Below are 20,719 nucleotides of genomic sequence, written 5' to 3' on the forward strand. Positions count from 1 at the left end.
TGCTTGCATACATATATGTATGTGTATCAAATATCAGAAATATTATTTTTATTGCAATAATTATTTGCCTTGATAAAAACCAAGCCAAAATTTCTTAACCGACAGTATCCAGTTATTTCATTAAACAGAAGCTAATGAAGAACACTATATAAAGTGTCAATGGTTTGAAGTTTGGTTTAATTCTATCTGGTCTCCTATATAGAATTAATGTCTTTTACCGTTGTCAATTGATCTATGTTTGTTATTTAGAATTGTGAAATAGTTTTCTTGTCCATCTTACAGAGTTCATTTAATGTTCACATCTTTATAAAATAAGAAATGACATATTCTCATGTTTTTCTGATACCTGTAATTAGACTTAATTCAACATGAACAGTCAATCATAATTTTTAGGACTAGAGACTTTTCAGTGTCAATAACAACAAGGATATTGCTTCGTGCCAATCTGATGAGTCAATGCCATTTACAGTGTGTTCTTATTTTATATTCTTAAACTGCTCTTCTAGGTTAAGGGAAGGTTGAACATTCACATGCAAGGTTAACCTGCCACATTCTTTGTGTGAATATCCCAGGTCCAGACCCAGAATTTAAAGCTTGTCATTACAAAAGAAGCCTTTTTTGGCATATTTATTTTTTCTTCATTAAGTTTTCTTTTAAATCACGCTGCTTGTTTCTCTAGCTTGAAAACATTTTGTAATGTTGATGCTTTTCAAAGGTGACTATACAGTATAATTTTAGCTCGTGGTTGACAGATGAACGTTGACCTATAATTGTTTACAAACACATCATGTAGTCTCTGGTAGATAGTTGTCCCATTAGCAATCATACCACATCTCCTTATTTTTAAAGCACCAGCTATAGCTAAGTTCAGACATTGAATACTGTTGATTCATTATTATTTGTGGGTTACCAATTCTCTAGGATTTCGTGTGTTCATCACAAATTAAAATCATCAACGTTAACACATTTTTTAGAAGGCTGAATATATAAAAAAGAAGATATGGTATGATTGCCAATGAGACAACTATCCACAAAAGACTAAAATGACACAAACATTAACAACTATGGGTCACCGTACAGCCTTCAACAATGAGCAAAGCCCATACTGCATAGTCAGCTATAAAAGGCCCTGATAAGACAATGTAAAACAATTCAAACAAGAAAACTAACGGCCTTATTTGTGTAAAAAAATGAATGTTGATTCATTATTATTTGTGGGGTACCAACTCTCTAGGATTTCATGAGTATATCACAAATTAAAATTATCAACGTTAACACATTTTTTAGAAGGCTGAATGCAGACATTGGCAAAAGCATAAAATCAAATATCCACAAAGAAAGAAAGTTTTTTCTAAATCCTTGAGAGTTTGTACCCACAAATAAATGTATCCACAATACATAAGTAAAACCTGGTAATTGCTTAATGAAATCAGAGAAGTAAACTAATGGTTTTTGTGATTTTTATTATTCTTTTCATCAAGTTAAAAAAGAAGATGATGAATTTTTAGTGTAAAATGTCGGAAAATTTATGAGTCTTGAGGAGGACAAATTGAAATGTTGTTAATACCTGTGGTATTGGCAAAATATGTATTATACAAACACTTTAATAATATGGTACATTAGGATACACAAAATGCACAAGAAATTTAGTACCCAATGAATAATGATGAAAGAATTCAGCAATGTCTATCAGAAACAAAGAAGTTGGGACACCTTAAAATAAATTAACTTCGTTCTTTATGTGGCCTTTTTAACTGTTTTAGATTCAAGCATCACTGATGAGTCTTTTGTAGACAAAACATGCGTCTGGCGTAAATACAAAATTTTATCCTGGTATCTATGATGAGTTTTTTTAATTACTTGAGTCATCCTTGAAAAGTTTTCATAGTTGAGGATTGTTTTCTCTTTAAGGTTTTATTGTATCCAGGCATTTAACCAAATGCAAGATGTATAGTTATGCAGATGATTTGAATCTTCCACTTGTTGGTGAATTACAGTTAGAGTGTTGTCATCCAACATCACAGTGTCTTAGGTTAGTAAGTATTTTCTAAATCAGACGGGAAACTGTCATTTCTTTTATTTGATTCCATATTTGGAAAAAAAAATCGATTTAGGAGTGAATAATTTACAAAGGTCAGGTTAATGATTATTTGTCATGTTTTGAAGCTTAATACTCCCCCCCCCCCCCCACACACACACACACAAACACACACCCCTATGATACTGGATAAGATATTTTGATACATATCTACCTCTTTTTTTCATATATGTCTCATAAAAGGTCGTTTACCAAAACTTAAGCAGATTTTAAAATTTTATCTTTTGATATGATTCCAAATCTATTCCCCACCCCTCCCCCTTTTCAGTAAAACTATCTTAAAAAAGGAGCTCTGGTACCTTTTAATATTTGAAGCTTATTTTGTTACTAAACTAATGCTCTTCTGACTTAAAGGTCAATTTAAAATTCCAGAGTCTTCTTTTATCTCACCTAAGTACATCCATAATAAAAAACTTTATGACGGTAGGTGATGGTTCTACAAAAATAGTGTCACATGTATCTTGTTAGTAGAATTTAGATAAAAGAATAAATGAAAGGTCAAAAAATAATATTTTAAATTTATACTTGAATAATTAAAATTTATTTTGTTATCATAACTCCTTCTGACACTTTTTAGTACTACTGAAACTTTCTCAGAATTTTAACTATTGCAATTCTATCAGAAACAAAGAAGTTGGGACACCTTAAAATAAATTAAATTCGTACTTTATATGGCCTTTTTAACTGTATTAGATTCAAGCGTCACTGATGAGTCTTTTGTAGACGAAACGTGCGTCAAAGAGGCTTGAGGGTACGAAAATTTCAGTAAAAATTTCAATAAAAATTTAAGCATTTTTTATTTCATTACAAATTTTAATTATTACTTTGTTAGTTGTAAAGGTGCACTATTTTCTGATTTTATTTACATTTCCTCTAGTTTCACTTCTGCTTTGTGGTAGTAGTCAAAAGATTTAGTCAATCTGTCCTACTGTAAATGCTGTCCATTTTGTCCAATCAATAATTATTTAATATTTTCAGACATTAATGATAAAAAAGAGTGAATTTAAGGTTGAAGTTAAAAAAGAAAGTTTCTCCTGATTATTCTTTACAACCACTAGTAACAAAAAATAGAAATAGAATTTTAATATGACTTTCTATAATATTTTGTCATCAGAATTGTTGTCTTTGCTATCATAGTTTATAATATTTCTTTTTATTTTCAGTCCATATATACCTGGAGAATGTTTGACAGCAACTAATATAGGGTCGGTTTACCTGTGGTCTCAAGAAAGGTAAATCTGAAAAACTTAAGATTTTTAGAAAAATCTTGATCAAATACTGATTATGGATTCATTATTATTCATTGCATACCAATTTTCATGGTTTTCTTGGGTACAGATGAATCGCAAATTTAAATGTTCAATGAATGACAAATTTTCTATCAGGTTGTATGCAGACTTTGGCAAAACCTCAAAATCACTTATCCATGAAAAGGCAAGTTTTTCTGATCAATTGCATTTTTTGGTAGATTCGACACAGTCAATAGATATAAGAAGATGTGGTATGAGTGCAAGGTGATATTATGATGTATATTTACAATGTTATTAGACTTTAATTCCAGGGTTAAATATTCGAAAATAAATGGTTAAATGAAAACAAATCTACGGCTGCCATGAATAATTTCTTAATTCAACAGAGATTTGTGGATATGAGCATTCAAAAATAAATTGAAATCATCATTTAAGGATGAAAACTCCAACAAGAGTAAGATCTATGTTTAAGTTGTTTAGTATTTGTGTAGGTCTTAAAATACTGATGTCAATGCTGGTGAAGGCAATACCTCAGATAGAACATCTTTAATTGCATATCTCGACAATAACTATTCGAAAAGGAGTGCAAAATTAGTTGATTCTTGGCCTATGTAAACTGTTTTTTTTCTTTCTGAAAATTGAGAATATCTGTCAGTATATATAAGTTGGTCGTAAGGCGTTTTTGTGTATTACTGCGTTTGCACTAAAGATAGATATATTGTGATTATACTGGTTGACAATAATAGGTCGTCATATAAGAATTGTCCATAATTTTGATTTGTGACACATTTTCTGTGAAAAGTGAAATGTTGCTAGTTAAAGGATATAAAAAAGAAGATGTGGTATGATTGCCAATGAGACAACTATCCACAAAAGACCAAAATGACACAAACATTAACAATTATATGTCACCGTACAGCCTTCAACAATGAGCAAAGCCCAGTTGCACTGTTTTGACACTGAAATTCCATGAATAATACAATTCCTCAATCATTTTTTTCTGTTGATAAAAGATTATAAGCATACTGGATTTGAACACTTCAGAACTCTTTGTTCTCAAGAACTGAAAGGATAGTATAATAAAAGATTTTCTCTACCTATTATACTTTTCAAGATAAAAAGGCCTCCTTTTCCATAGAAAATTTGTTAACAAATATTATAGAAAATTGAACATACTTGTTGAACTTTTTTTGAGATTTGAGAATTTGATGTTTTCAGCTTTTGTGCAGAATTGTATTTAATTCATGAATTTTGAAATCATGAAGCAAATACATAAATCACTATTCAAACCATATTAAGGATGTCATATGAAGAAAATATGATGCTTGCTTATATCCTTATGACCTTTCAACAAAAAACATAAATCACTCAAAACAACGACTATGATATAATGTTTCTTTGATAGAGTAAAATTTCAAAGGGACATTGTCTTTTGAAACATAGCATAAGTCTTGATAAATTAAATCCATATGTAAAGGAAGGACAAAATAATATACACAAAAGCCTTTGTAATAAGAAACCATGTTTGCTTTTTTTAACAGCTGACTTATTATAAAGACTAGTATAGTCCATTTTTTTTTAAATCAAAGCTATTGATTTGGGACCAGTCTAAACTGGATTTGAGCAAAGAAATCTGGATGGACTAAATTTCCATAATTTTAAAGGTTCTGTTGTATATATAAGATAAATTTGAAATCTGTGTTTTGTTTGTGTGACACAATGACAGCCCATATAAGTGACTTCAAAATGGTCTCTTGTGGTGAGTTCTCTCATTGGCAAAAGAAGTAGAATATAATAGAATAGAAATGAAAGAAATAACTGTTTAATTACAAAAAAAAAAGAATAAGCATTTATACTGATATTTTCAAGTTCTTTTAAAAAAAAAAAGGTTCACTCTGCTCTTATATGTACAAAAGTTTCAGGCTGTTCTTAATCATGATGATCATAAAGTGTATACAATTGTAGGTTTTTAAAGGCAGTGCTTTAAGGCCTGACTTTTAAGTCATGATGTTCATCTTTTCATACGCAATCTATCCAGGGGGTCTTTTGGCCAGAAATAGATCCGGAAATCTTCGAATTTCTCCTCTTCTTTTTATGGTATAATATGGTTTTTGTTTCTTTCATTTACATTGGGGACTAAAGAAACGATCAGTGTGTATTGTTCGTTTTACAGAACTTGTTATTAGTGTGTATTTTGCATTATAAGCAGTCAACCTGACTACAAACTATCATTATGTGTATTCCGTGTGGAAAGAGGTCGGGTCAATTTCGAGTGTTATCTGACATCTAAATATTCTTTAATTAGTTCAGACGTTGATATAACAATGAAAAGTCGACTGAACATGATTAATTTTGCATCTTCTATAATTCAAAGCGGAATTGGGTTTATATACAAGAAACTGTAAAGCGTTTTCAATTTCGGTTCTAGTTATGTATGTTGTCTACGTATTATCCTGGTTCCCGGTACTACGTTCCGGGTATTAGCTATTTGATATATGTGATGTGTAACATTACGGTCGGGTACCAGTCAATCTACGTGTGTATGTGTACATGATTTCCCGCCAAAATGACCAATTTACAGCTAAAAAAATAGTCCATAAACGTTCCGTATATTGATATGCAATTCATAATAAATCGTATTTTTTTTTTATCTTTGTATAATAAATATAACAAAATGGATTCCACAAAATTGAAAATAGCATTATTTTACGAGGATTTCTCATATTTTTCTCACTTCCGGGCCCGGGCGCAGTAATACGTATGTTTTGAAGAAGCTCGAAGAATTTGACAAAGTTAATTGAGAAGGAAACGGAAAGATATACGTCCTTGCTATCAGGTAAAACAATTTAAATGTACAGAACAAACACATTTACTTCACACAAATAGTACAGGCTTAAGCTTTTTATTGTCGTACACGACTGTATTCAAGTGTTTAAACGACGGCGGTGAGCTACAAGGTACGGGTCATACTGGGTCAAGTCTAAATATGTAAACATATCCACGTGCTATTAGGTAGAAAGCATCGTAATGCAATATCTACAATTTTTCCTCCTTTATACATCGTTTAACCAGATATATTTCTCCTTTATACATCGTTTAACCAGATATATTTCTCTTTCAAATACACTTAAACACGTTTGTATGTACGTATCTTTTCTAGTGTTTTCATGTCCTTATTAAAGTTCATTTGTTGATGCTGAGATTACTATAACACATGTGTTATAGTAGTCTCTGACAGGTTGATGTTTAAATATTTTTGAACGACTGAACACAGGAGTAAATGAATGCAACAATTATATAGACTGAAGACTTGGGCTGTACAATGATAGTGTATATCATACTGATTATTATTCTAGCAGTAATTATGTTAATTTAGGATGTAATGACAGGAATTCATGAGTTATGCCTCAGGCTTTCTGAAAAAATATCAATGACAATGTAAACAGGAACAAAACATTGACATGAATGATGCTCTCTTCCATGTTATAGTTATTTAGGTATGTGTGTTGCACAAGTTTCAAAAAAACTTAAGTTATAAAACTTTTTTTTCAGGGCACAAACCCACTTTAAAGAGACTTGTCTACTGCCATACCCATCCTATTTTCATGCACCATTTGCAAGCAAGAGACTGAATGGTTTGCAAAATTAAAAATCAGTACGGTGTCCAATTAAAACAAAAGAACTAAACTGGATGAATATTGTAGGAGAAATCTAGAGGAAAGTTTTGATTTGTGAAATTGGTTTTCCTGAAAAGTTATTCATCCTAGCCTGCAGAAAGGAACTATAACTGTCCACCACCAACTGACGAGCTAATGTTGAGCTTCACATATGGAATTACTCAAATACCATCAATGTCTATGTTTTCAGCACAGATTTCACAAGTTATGACAAAGCTGTGCTTTTTTTATACCTGTTAAAGAGTTGTATACTAAATTTTATTTTTTTATCAATAAATATATATTGTGTCATTTAAGAACTTGTATTTTGCCAAAAGATGCATACTAGTCAATGAAAGTGGTGCAGTTCATTTTGCTTTGGTATATAGAATTGAATTACAATTGTTCATGTTATTGGAATGCTTATAAAAAAAAGGAGATGTGGTACAATGTATTTAGTGAGTTTATCAAGCAAAAGTGAGTAAGAAATAGGTATAAGCAGTTACAGGTACTACTGTACAATCTCAAGCAATGAGAAAAACTCGTACCGTAAAGAGAATTTCATATTTACAAGTAAGTTTTGTTTTTGCGTTGAATAATTTTCTTCTATTGTTTTAATTGCAAATATGGGAAGTGGTTAAAATGCTAATGAGACAACTGTTATGGCCACAGGGCCTTAATTGAAAACTTCTTTTTCATTCATACTGGTAGATTTTGCCTGGAGTTAGAAACATATCTGCCAACTTTAAAAATGCACATGGGGGTTTTACGTGAAAGATGGTCCATATAGTCATACAAAACCTTCAAGGGGGCCTTCAAATGGAAGCAGGACAAGTTGCCCCACTGGCTAATTGCCCCACTTTTTAAAAAACCGCCACAAACTGATTTATCAAATCGCCCCACATGTACATGTGAAATTGGTTAAATCATGTTTAATATTACTCCTGCCAACTCGCCCTACTTATAAAAAAAAACGGTAATATTTAGATTAATATATATACAATTAGAAATAAAAACTCGCACCACTTTAATGAAAACTAATCTTCACAGAATACAAACAAACCGAAAATTAATTTAAGTACTATTATTGATATATACTGAAATTATGATATATAAAAATCTGATTGTTGAAGAATAACTGTAAGTTTTGAAGCTTAGTTATTTGCATAACAATAGAAAAGAAACCAGTTTAATGTATCAAAATGCAATATAAGGAATTTAACTTATATTCAATGGAATAACATCTTTTTCCATAAGTGGGGCGAGTTGGCATTACTAAATTCATCCTGGTTAATAATATATATTTATCTAGATTTCACCCATTTCCATTAGGTGGGACCAGTTGGCAGGAGTAATAATAACGGGATTTAACACAGTACACAAGTGGGGCGATTTGGTAATCCAGGTTGGGGCAGTCTTTTTTGTCGAGCCTGCGACTTTTGTCGCAGAAAGCTCGACATAGGGATAGTGATACGGCGGCGGCGATGTTAGCTCAGTTCTTAAAAGCTTTATATTTTAGAAGGTGGGAGAGCTGGATGCTTTATACTTTGTATATGGTTGCCTCATGTTACGAAGATTCCGTCAGTCACGTGTCCAATGTCCTTGACCTCAATTTCATGGTTCAGTTACTACTTAAAAAAAGGTAAAATCATTTGTAATGTTAAATTCTCTCTTAGTCTTATTATAAGTAATAGGATAACTATATTTGGTATGTGCGTACCTTGCAAGGTCCTCTTGCCCGTCAGACAGTTTTCACTTTACCTCAACCTCATTTCATGGATCAGCGAACAAGGTTAAGTTTTGGTGGTCAAGTCCATATCTGAGATACTATAAGCAATAGGTCTAGTATATTTGGTGTATGGAAGCACTGTAAGGTGTACATGTCCAACTGGCAGGCGTCATCTGACCTTGACCTCATTTTCATGGTTTAGTGGTTATAGTTAAGTTTTGTGTTTTGGTCTGTTTTTCTTATACTGTTTGCAATAGGTCTTCTATATTTTGTGTATGGAATGGTTGTAAGGTGTTCAGGTCTACCTGGCAGGTGTCATATGACCTTGACCTCATTTTCATGGTTCAGTGGTCAAAGTTAAGTTTTTGAGTTTTGGCCTTTTTATCTAATACTTTATGCAATAGGTCAACTATATTTGGTGTATGGAAATATTTCATGATCTACATGTCAGTTGCACAGGCTTTATTTGACCTTGATCTCATTTTTTACGGTTCATTGCTCAGTGTTAAGCTCTTGTGTTTTGGTCTGTTTTTCTTAAACTATAAGCAATAAGTCAATTTTATTTGTTGTATGGAAGAATTGTAAGCTGTACATGCCTACCTGGCATGGTTTATCTGACCTTGACCTCATTTTCATGGTTCAAAGGTCAATATTTAGTTTTCTTGGTTTATGTCAAGATTATGTGACAGTTGTAATAACGCTTAATTATTAGGACTATCAACATAACATCAATGATTAGTAAAGAAGGCGAGACATTTCAGTGTGTGCACCCTTGTTTTTAAAGTGGGGCGAGTTAGTGAAAAAGTGGGGCGATTTGTCATGGATTCCCTTCAAATATATTCTAATGTGGTTTTTGGCTTCTTCGTGCATTAACAAGCTCATAGCCTTTGTTGAATTAATTGTTTTCTTTAAAATAGTTGACAAAATTGCTCTTACAAAATTTCCATTTGGGAGCCTCAAGCTCGATGGGGGAACTACTCTGCAAATACTGACAGTTGACAGATATGGTCATCAAAAAAGTTGACATGTTACTATGTACATTTACCATTATGTTACTTGATGTCCTTGCTATACACACAGTACAGAGACTAGTAAATCTTTGTGAACTATTTTTTATGGGAGTCATAGAATATGTGTATACAATCAATAATTAAAAATAGTCTATTTATATTGAAAAGGAAAAGTTCTTATATGTCTAAAGAAGAGGGACGAAAGACACCAAAGGGACAGTCAAACTCATAAATTTAAAGCAAACTGACAAGGCCATGGCTAAAAATGCATTTCATGGGAGGCACAGAAAATATACTGTAAACAGTAGACTAGATATAGGTGAACTAGGTACAAAAGAACTCTAAATCTTAAATTCTACAAACCACCTCTGTTCTATGGAAGATAATGATATAACAGGACTAGAAATACACACAACCTGTAATTAACTGCCTTTACAGCGCTTTCGCGCTTTGATTCTTTGATATCACCACAATATCAACCTACAGATACATTGTAGTAACAATAGGATTATTACCCTCGTGACAAAGATGAACATACAATTTTTGTCACTCAATTTATGTTACTACATGTAATTGTAATGAAATACTCATATTGCAGATGTGTCATAGTTGTTACCTATATTGCAGTGACATTTTTGGTGTTTTCATAAAACAATTCAGGTAATCTAAGTCAGATTGACGTCAATAATTATAAGGATCTGATAGCTGTCACATTTCATGTTGATTACTTGATTTTCTTAATTCCATGTAATGATTATGGCCATCTTAGTTAAATGTACATCCCAAATTATGATGTTGGGGGTATTTGTTGCCACTATCAATGTTCACTAGAGGATGTTGCTGGCTAAGCGGCTAAGCTTATTTAGCTTAAATATTAGTGCAAATTGAAAAGTTACTATACAATTCTTGAATATGTCCTAACAACATTTAGGTACAAGGCATTAATAAATAAAAATTTATCTAACATTTAACAAGTCACTATGGCAATAAACCATTGGAGAAGATGTTACTAAGTTGTAAAACTTGTGTCTAATCCATTTGTCATTTTGAACAATAAAATACAATGTATGTTCAAACTAAAGAAACCATGAAAAAAATTGTATATTTTGTAAAATGTCATGATTTTCCTCTATTTACATCATCTTTTACGTATATATATACAGATTGGGAAGGTACATGTATGTGTGCACCCAAATAACAACTTTATTATGGTTAGAATATTTCAATATTTCCATTGAAGCTTCTCTCAAATTATTTTGTTGTTCCTTGGCTGTGCATGGTGTTTTTACAATGAAAATAATGATAGAAAACTGTATAAATTTATTTTATTTTATTTTGTGGTTGTTTTTTCCCCACATAAAAACTGTAGATGTTATAAAATAGTATGACAAAATACATAAATATTATAACTAAACAGTTTAAACAACAAAAATACATTCAAAATTGTATCAACAGGTCAAATTGACAAGAAAGATCAATTTGACGGTACGTCTAAACACTGCTAAGGACTCCTTAGTGCACTAAGGACTATACAATGCCACTAAGGACTAGAAGGACTACTGTTATACGTGTTATTTTTGCATATTATGTTAAAGATTGATATTTAATGCATAAATTTCAAATTTTATAGAAAAATAATCATAAATAAAAAAGATATTCAACATTTTCTAGGCACGTGCCCATTTTTCTTTGATATACCGAAAATTAATGAACCGATTGACACGTGCCAAATAATATAACAATTGATTAAACAATAATATATTCTTTAATTTAAGAAATTGACAATTGTATCGAAAAGATTAATACTTGATTATCATAATAAAATGTGTTGTTCTTATTTAAAAGTTAAAATGATTAAAAGGACAAATAATTTTGCTTTTGTTTCATTTATTTCCCGAAATAGTTATTTGTCATAGGTTTTAATGTTGATGTGCGCCAACTAATAAGTAAGAGTGTGGTCAGCTTGGTAAAATGTTTATGTAAAAGACATGAAGACAAAATGAATATATATATTTATAACTTTTTTGTTTTTATTTTAATTCCGACAAAGATGCGTTACGAGTGGCTTCACTAAAACATGAGTAAATTCCGAAAAAAAAACCCACCTATAAATCATGATTTTTATTTGTCCACTTTCTATTACTGCTGTTTTCGTACTAGTACGAAAAACGATTGAATTGATAAAAAAACATGTGGCGTCCTTAAGATTTATCAAAACCACTAGTTTTCAACCAGTTTGATGTCAGTTTACAAAGGCGGTACTTATTAATTTGAAATTGTTTGACATTTTTTTTTTTTCTTCTAAAAGTAAAAGAAGTTTAAAATAATCATTTAACGAATTTTAGTCAGATTAGGTTTTATTTCTAATATATGAAAGAGAAATGTTTTTCAAAATGTTCCACAGTGTTAAGTACATTATTTACGAATAATTTCCTGCATTTATTAATTTAAAGTTAAAGATATAATGTTGAGAGTGCTTTGTAAAAATTACTCACTGTTGAAGGCCGTATGAGTAACTTAAGTTATTAATTTCTGTTTTAGTTTGTCTCTTGTGAATAGTTGTCTCATCACCAACCCTACCACATCATTTTTTATATTGGTTGCAAAAAATTATTATCGTATTAAACTCGTTTTTGTCCAGAAATATATTGCTCAAACATGTTATTCATATGATAATAAAATTTGAAAATGAACCATAGCATACGCACAAAAACATGATTTCTGTCTAAATCCGTCTGTTTACTTGTAGCTTGCATTAAATAAGTTTGGATACATGTTGTAAATATTTTTTATCAGATGGATTTTTTTGGTCCCCAAATACATTGCTCAAACGTCTTCATATGTAAATTAAAAAAAAAGGATAAAATTTTGAAAAAGTACCATAGCAAACGCACAAGGGTGGTTGCATGTAGTAAAAAGTTTATTATCTTATTGATTACGTGTTGTCCAGTAATACATTGCTTAACGTCTCCATATAAGAAAATAAATTTTGAAAAGTGCACCACAAGAAACAAAATAATGTGTTTCGGCTCCATACCCGTTCGAACGCATGTCCGTCGTCGCCCGTATTCTGTCATTTATTTATATGAACATCCAATAAAACTGAAAAACCTTCAATACACTTGAGAAAAAAATACTTCTTCATTCTGAAAAAAACACATTAATAGTATTTCAACAACAATTCATTTTTTTACCAATCTTGTCCATTAAACACAACAAATACCATGATTCCCGTCTAATCAGTTATGTAATATGACACGTGTCAAACGGTTCATTGATTTTCGGCACATCAAAGAAATACGGGCACGTGTCTAAATAATGTTGAATATCTTATTCATCTATGATTATTTTTCTACAAATATTGAAATTTATGCATTAAATATCATTCTCTACCATAATATGAAAAGAAATTGCAGGTAACCGCACCCCATCTAGTCCTTAGTGGCATGTCATAAGTCCTTAGTGCACTAAGGACTCCTTAGCAGTGTTTAGACGCACCCCAATTTGAGACATACATTAATATCATTGAAATCTAGGGTCAATTATATTTTCAGATTTGTTACATAAAGTATATGACCTTCAATATTGTGTTTAGTTCATGTATCATTTAAAGGAATACAAATGTATAAAAATTGATTGACAGCTGCAGAAATGTACCCTTTCTGTACTCACTCACTCGTTAATTTCTATTCTCTTCCTGAGAGTTGTCTCATTGGCAATCATACTACATTGTACATCTTATTTTTATCAATAAAGTATCACTTTTATAAATAAAAATGGCAACATTTCATGACAAAAATTGTATATTTTGTAAAATGTCATGATTTTCCTCTTTTCACATCAATTTTTACGTATATATATATAAAAATTATGTGTGTACCTGATAAACATCTTTATTATGGTGAGAATGATTCAATATTTACACTAAAGCTTCTCTCAAATTATTTTGTTGTTCCTTGGCTGTGTTTGGCATTTTCACAATGGAAATAATGATAAAAAACTGTATATAATTATTATTTTTGTGGTTGTATTTTTTCCCCCATAAAAACAGTCGATATTAAAGAATAGTGCGACAAAATATATATTAATAACTTAACAGTTTTAGATTTGAGACATGCATTGATATCATGGAAATCTAGGGTCTATTATATTTTCAGAATTGTTACATACGATATAAAGATAAGATAACTTTTTTAGCACTAACGCATTAACAATAAATGGTTATGACAACAAATTACAGACAAACTACAATAACATATGTTCAATGAAGGAGTGAAAGTGAATATGGTATATGACCTCCATGTTAATTCATGACTATCAGTAAGAAAGAGTATGAGAATTGAACAACAGCTGCAAAACTGTATCCTTTCTGTACTACTAGTTAGTGAATTTCTGTTCTCTTGCTAAGAGTTGTCTCATTGGCAATCATACCACATCTTATTTTTATCAATAAAGTCTCACTTAAATAAAGTACTAGTACTCAAATATTTTATGTATAATTAGGCTTCCTTTGTACTGCTAATAATCCTCATATAATCTTCTTATGGTATTTATATTTCAGTTATTATCTATTATATATATTATTCTAATATGACGTGCTTCTTTCGCTTTGTAAACAACACTGTGATAAAATTCTCGATATATCTATACTTAGCGCAGACTCCGTGGTGTACATAATAATGGCTGTTACAATATACTTCCCACGTAAATCCACATGTATTGAAACCTATTTGCAAACCCTTTGTCGATTTAATTGTTTTAAAAATTGCAATTCAGAAAAGACAAAATCACTTTTATTCTTATTCGGATGCACAATAAAAAGAAGTAATGCATAAGAGCTCGGAGAAACCAACAAAATAAAAATTAAATAAAATTCCGCGAAAGTCTATTAATGTTTTTGGCGCATTGAAGTCATTTCAAAACATGACGTCATACAAATGAAAACTCTAGAGTTGAACGTTTTCTGTTACGTTAACTATTGATATGTCGTTTACAATTGTATTAAAATTGATTATCAAGGTAGGTTATGTTTGATTTTCTATTCTATTGCATTATTCGCATATGTACTGATTTCAGCAAGTCAACATGGCGGCTCATTGGTTACGAAATGTCAACTTTGGATTTGACGGTAGCTCACGGGAAAAAACATATAAATCAACATGACAATTGTTGGTTTTGAGAATGAAACATATTTTTATTTCAGCGGTTGTTCACGAAATAATCTGTGCAAGCTACGGATCTATTAAAATGATGAGCTTTATCTAACAGGGAGTAAAAAAGAACAGCCATACACACAGATTTACCCACCCTCGCTTCAGTTTTTTTAATGATCGTATTTGTCCTATTAGAATCGAAATAATTCATGGAAGCCATAGATTATTGGAAATTTACACATGGCCTGGGCCGTGATATTCGTTGATTTTATCCCTCGCTAACGCTCAGGATAAAATTCGAATATCACGGCCCAGGCCATGTGTAAATTTCCAATAATCTATGGCTTCCATGAATTATTTCTTAATTTTTACTTGGGTATCTTTCAACAGAAATCTATATTTAATCCTGACACTCTGTCTTTCAGTAAATCATTAATTATGTTTCGGATAACGCTGTCAGGATTTAGACATTAAACGTGAATAGGAAAAGATGTCTGACAAACAGGAAGCACCGGTATTGTTCCTTTAGATGGCATTACTTATCCTGTGCAAGGACATTATTTACAAACTCTATGAATATCATTCTTTTATAATTGAATGATAAATTCACCTTTTCAACTTTGGAACCGGGCAAATATTGTATTGAAGAAACCATAACACAATCATAGATAATTAGTATTAAATTATTTGTAGAACTTTAATAACAGATTTTAAGTGTCCTAATGTGACAGCTTAAAAACAATGTGTGCTATGATATTAATATCTGGGTAAATATATAAGACAGTTGATTCTTTATGTATAATTTAGTTGAATATATTAAAACGTAAACTGGTGGATGTGGTGCAACTGCAGAAAAAATCAATGTCAATCAAAATTTGGTGTTTATAAAGTCAGAGATAAACTCATATGGTGTTGTTTAGAGACATACAAAAATTATTGGGTCACAATGGCGTGGTGTATGTGTATTTACAGGTGACTGATTTTTAAATGGCCTTGCCCCACGTCATTCACGTCACTGAGTATTACTGTACTAATCTTTTAATGCTGTCTATAACATGGGCTACCAACATGTGGCGTTTGTTGTCATCTGCCATTGTTGATTTGTTCAAACAAGTAAAATAACAAGTTGAGTAGAAAAGGTCATCAGAAATAAAAACAAATATTTTTAATGAACTAGATGAAAACACCTTCTTTTTCCTCTGTTCCCATGTACCTTTGTGAAATTGTACTAACCAAAAATGTGATTGCCAACATTCTTGCTTGAAATCTAAGCAAAAGTAGCATTTATTTCATTCATGAAAGTATTATTCAATTTCAGAAAAGAAGAGATCTTGAAAGCAAATGACCACAGATTCTCCTGTAGAAACCAGTGGCGACAAGCAATATTTAGCAGCCACCCAAGACAGGTTGTGTCAGCTGATTGTACTGAAGTAGAATTGTTTGATTTGAGGGTAAGCTTGGGGAAGAAGTTTGCGTATTTACCAACGCAAAATTCTGAAAGTCATTTTTTGAATACATGAGTTGCTTTAGGTTTTTTTTATATGAAAAAGATATTGAATTTTAATGAAAGCTCTTGCACATTTGGAAAAAAAAAGATCAATAAAAAAGTATTGCAATGACAGTAATTTTCCTCTTTTTGTACAAAAATCTTTTTCTCTGAAACTACTGGGCCAAATTTAACCAAACTTGGCCATAATCATCCTTGGGGTATCTAGATTAAAAAATGTGTCTGATGACCTGGCCATCCATCAAAGATGGCCACCATGGCTAAAAATAGAACACAGAGGTGAAATGTATATTTTGGCTTATATCTTTAAAACCAAAGCATTAAGAGCAAATCTGATGGAGTAAAAATTTTGATCAGGTCAAGATCTATCTGCCCTGAAATTTTCAGTCGAATTGGACAACCTGTTGTTGGGTTGCTGCCCCTGAATTGGTAATTTTAAAGTAAATTTTGCAGCTTTTGGTTATTATCGTGAATACCATTATAGATAGAGATAAACTGTAAAACCAATTATGTTCAGCAAAGTAAGATCTACAAATAAGTCAGCATAACCAAAATTGTCGGAGGACCCCTTAAGGAGTTATTGCCCTTTATAGTCAATATTGAACAACTTTTCGACATTTTTGTAACTGGTACAAAAATCTTCTTTTCTAAAACAATGGGCCAAATTTAACCAAACTTGGCCACAATTATTACTAGGGTATCTATTTAAAAAAAGTGTCTAATGACCCCTCCTACCAACCAAGATGGCCGACATCAGTGAATACAGTAACATGTGAGCGACACAGGCTCTTGAGAGCCTCTAGTTTAATATGCTCATAGACCAAGGTGAGTGACACAGGCTCTTCATAATCTCTTCTTAATAAAGTTAAAGAATATAACAGTTACAAAAAACCTAATAAAGACAATAGTTCAATGATTTACACCCTGCAATTATAGTTTTTATGTCCTAAAATTCTCTTCTACAACAAAGTGGAAAATTATTATCACCAGCAAACATTTTCATTTCAGAAAAAATGCAATGATGGAGTGGACTTGTTTGCCTTACCAAGTAAATTTCTACATCAAAATGAGAGAATACGGATGATTAAACAACATTCACCATTTTTGTATGTTATAGCTACAGATTACTCGCTGATTCTTGTAGACGAACGTTTTCCTGGGCATCCTGTAAGAAATGTCATATTTAGGACAATAGAATTTTCTCACCTGCAAACTTACACACAATTTTAAAAATGTTTCAGCTTTGAAAAGAAAATTCTAAATAATTATTTTCATTAGAATAAAAGAAAAAAGGAATAAGAATTTGTTGCAATGTGGGACCACACAAAATTGATGCATGTAAATATTTTTATAGTTCTTTGGTTGAGTAAATGTTCAGTATGCTTTTAATAAATCTACATCTACAAAAAAAATTACCATTTTAAAAATCTAGTGCATTTTGGAGAATATTTTCAACTTTTACTCATTTCAATCTGATATACAATATGAGGAGATTACACAAAAATTACAACAATAAACAGTAATAAAGTGCATGTAAAACAAAATGATGCAAAATGTTTGTCTGACACTACCTAGTCTCTTTGGTCAATTGTTTGGTAACACTACATTGTAGTGTTATATATCTTCCTCTTTAGTTTTTCACCTCAGATAGGAAATGAATAATAATTGGTTGAGTGATTAACCCATGTAAACTATAAGATACCTTTATGCCACCTGTATCAAAATACATATATAAGTAGCTAAATAACAATTACATGATGTATAGCAGGTCCACAAAAACATATATAAGTAACTTAATAACACTTTCATGATGTAAACTACACACGTTTTCATTTAAGACTTCGTTTTCATGTTCTAATCTCTAATTATACCCCCAATTTAAAATTATACCCCCGCTTTAAAAAAAGGGGGGGTATACTGTTTTACCTCTGTCTGTCCTTCCGTCAGTCTGTCAGTCAGTCCGTCCTTTTAGGGTATCGATATTACCCATAGGTATGACAGAAAAACGGGAAGAAAGGAGCCAAAAAGTCAGGATATCTATCTTCGTCTCCTTGTAAAGGTATGTGTAATAAGAAAACCGACTAAGTTAGCAATACGTGGTATATACATGTATTAGCCATTACAGCTGTAAGGTCGCATTTTTCTCAGGAACTACAATACAAGGATTTCTGAAATTTGGTTTCAGGGTTTATCTGAGTCAGCTATACTGTGTGATGCGTTTTTAGATTGATCACTTGACAACTTCCTGTTTACCGAACACTTGTATGATTTTACACATGATAGCCAAGTTGAAAATTTTCGTCACATTTTTCTCAGGAACTACAATACAAGGATTTCTGAAATTTGGTTTCAGGATTTATATAAGTCAGCTATATCGTGTGATGCGTTTTCAGATTCATCACTCGACAACTTCCTATTTACCAAACACTTGCATATTTTTACACTATTAATATTATCCACTTGCAGTGGGGGTATCATCAGTGAGCAGTAGCTCGCAGTTTCACTTGTTTGAAAATACTGGCAAAGATTGTAGACACAGAAATAAAAAAGAGGTGTTTACAAAAATTTCAGGAAAATGATTAAAAATTTGATACCATAATTTCAGCTTTTGCAGTGGCAACATTTATTAAGAAATCCTCCTCAGTATATGTCTGTTCTGGCTGATATAGGCAATGAAAAGCAGAGCCTCATTTCCATTGCAAGTCAGAATCCTATGGAAACTTATTGTTATATGTTTCAAGGTGGAGCTCACAAAACACTCCAAGGAATTGGATCACCCTGGCAGTTGACAAGGATTGAGTAAGTTGACAATATTAAACATGTCCTTATGGTAAAGTGAAGTATTTGAAAGAATAAGAAGCAACTCCTAGTGGAAGGTAAGGGGCGAGGATTGATGAATTTCACTATATATACTGAGTGGTAGGGATGAGTTGTAAGAATATGTCAAAAGTTCAAGGTTCATAATATAAAGAGTGAGAAATATAGATACATTGAATATAGGATGAGGTTTCTGATTATAAAATAAGTGTAGGAAACTACTGAAAATAATATGAATATTCATTTAAAGATTTGATTAAAAACACAGTTTTAATTTTATCAGATATTTGTCAAATATATTTTTCACACCATGAAATACTGTAAAAGAGCTAAAAGGTTATATTTGGCCAAACCATCTATGAAAGGAGTATGTACTTTTGAATATTAAAAACAAAAATGAAACAAGGACGGGATTTTCAAATGTTTCAGATGCTCATTCCTTCCACAAAATATTTGAAGTGACCCTCCTTCAAGGTAATTAGATAAAGAAAGATGTGGTATCCAAGTCACAATATGTAAAAGTAAACCATTATAGGTTTTCAACACAGAGCCTTGGCTCACAAAGAAACACAGCAAGCTATAAAGGGTCCCAAAAATTACTAGTGAATAGCATTAAATTAGGAAAACCAATTGTCTTATATCTCTTGATCTTGGTGGGTACCTTCTGTTGTTTTTAGGATTTTACATATAAGCTTGATAATTTAATAGATGGGGCAATATGCGTAATAGTTTCTCCATAGGCAGTAACGGTAACGTTTGCTTCTGTTGCTCAGCCCATATCGTAAACTTGTATATGTATGATGGCTTGTTTCAAAGCTGATACATTTTTACATATGTGGTTAAATTTTCAGGGTACGAAGTGTGATTCATTTTTCCATAAATTAGCAAACACTGAGTATCCTTTTGCATCGGCTCCTCATGGTTTAAAAATCCCATTTTAACACAATAAGTTCTTTAAATTTTTAATACTTTTGAACACATTTAATAGCTCCATAGTTTTTACACATTTATTCTGTGTTCCCTTACTTTTTAAATTAACACAAATGGTTCAGCTCAGTCATTTGTTTATCATAGAAATGTGTCAAATATCACTTCACAGAGATTTTTTGTATACACGTGACTTTTGAGTACCTCATTTCAAGGCCCATTAGGGATTATACAGGGCTTTCCATTGAAGCCGGTAGCCGGCGGAAATCCGCCGTTTACGGTGGCTTCAAGTGCCGGCTACTTCACTGACAAAAATATAAATTCAAAAAGAAAAAAAGATCTTGTTCAAATGTTTACGGGCAGCCGAGAGACGTATTGTCGCAAAGTCGCGGTCACGACAAACAAGGATGAAAAGTCAGTGTTTACCTTTGGCTAAATATAGTTCACATGAATTCAGGTCACTGATTGGTTGTCTATTTAAAGTCAGAATGCATCGTTTCTTTTCAAAGATAACAAGAGAGACGTTCCGGTGGTCATTGAAGGATAACGATAGAGACGTTCCGATGGTCATT

At 31.7% G+C, this 20,719-nt stretch overlaps 1 protein-coding gene and 1 long non-coding RNA gene across 2 annotated transcripts in view; both read left to right on the forward strand.

Moving 5' to 3' along the window:
- Window positions 1-1,946: 1,946 nt before the first annotated feature.
- The window catches only part of LOC134716684 (uncharacterized), a 33,469-nt gene continuing 14,696 nt past the window's right edge, over window positions 1,947-20,719 (forward strand). The window contains exons 1-5 of the mRNA XM_063579689.1: window positions 1,947-2,032; window positions 3,262-3,330; window positions 16,215-16,347; window positions 17,412-17,570; window positions 19,009-19,202. Coding sequence (XP_063435759.1) covers window positions 1,947-2,032; window positions 3,262-3,330; window positions 16,215-16,347; window positions 17,412-17,570; window positions 19,009-19,202 — 641 coding nt within the window. The remainder of the gene's footprint in view (window positions 2,033-3,261; window positions 3,331-16,214; window positions 16,348-17,411; window positions 17,571-19,008; window positions 19,203-20,719) is intronic.
- On the forward strand, window positions 5,316-7,400 carry LOC134715585 (uncharacterized). The gene is made up of 2 exons (XR_010106763.1): window positions 5,316-6,184; window positions 6,901-7,400. It is a non-coding gene; the product is annotated as an uncharacterized LOC134715585 (long non-coding RNA).

The sequence above is a fragment of the Mytilus trossulus genome, chromosome 4 (genome assembly GCF_036588685.1).
Source record: "Mytilus trossulus isolate FHL-02 chromosome 4, PNRI_Mtr1.1.1.hap1, whole genome shotgun sequence".
Lineage (NCBI taxonomy): Eukaryota > Metazoa > Mollusca > Bivalvia > Mytilida > Mytilidae > Mytilus > Mytilus trossulus.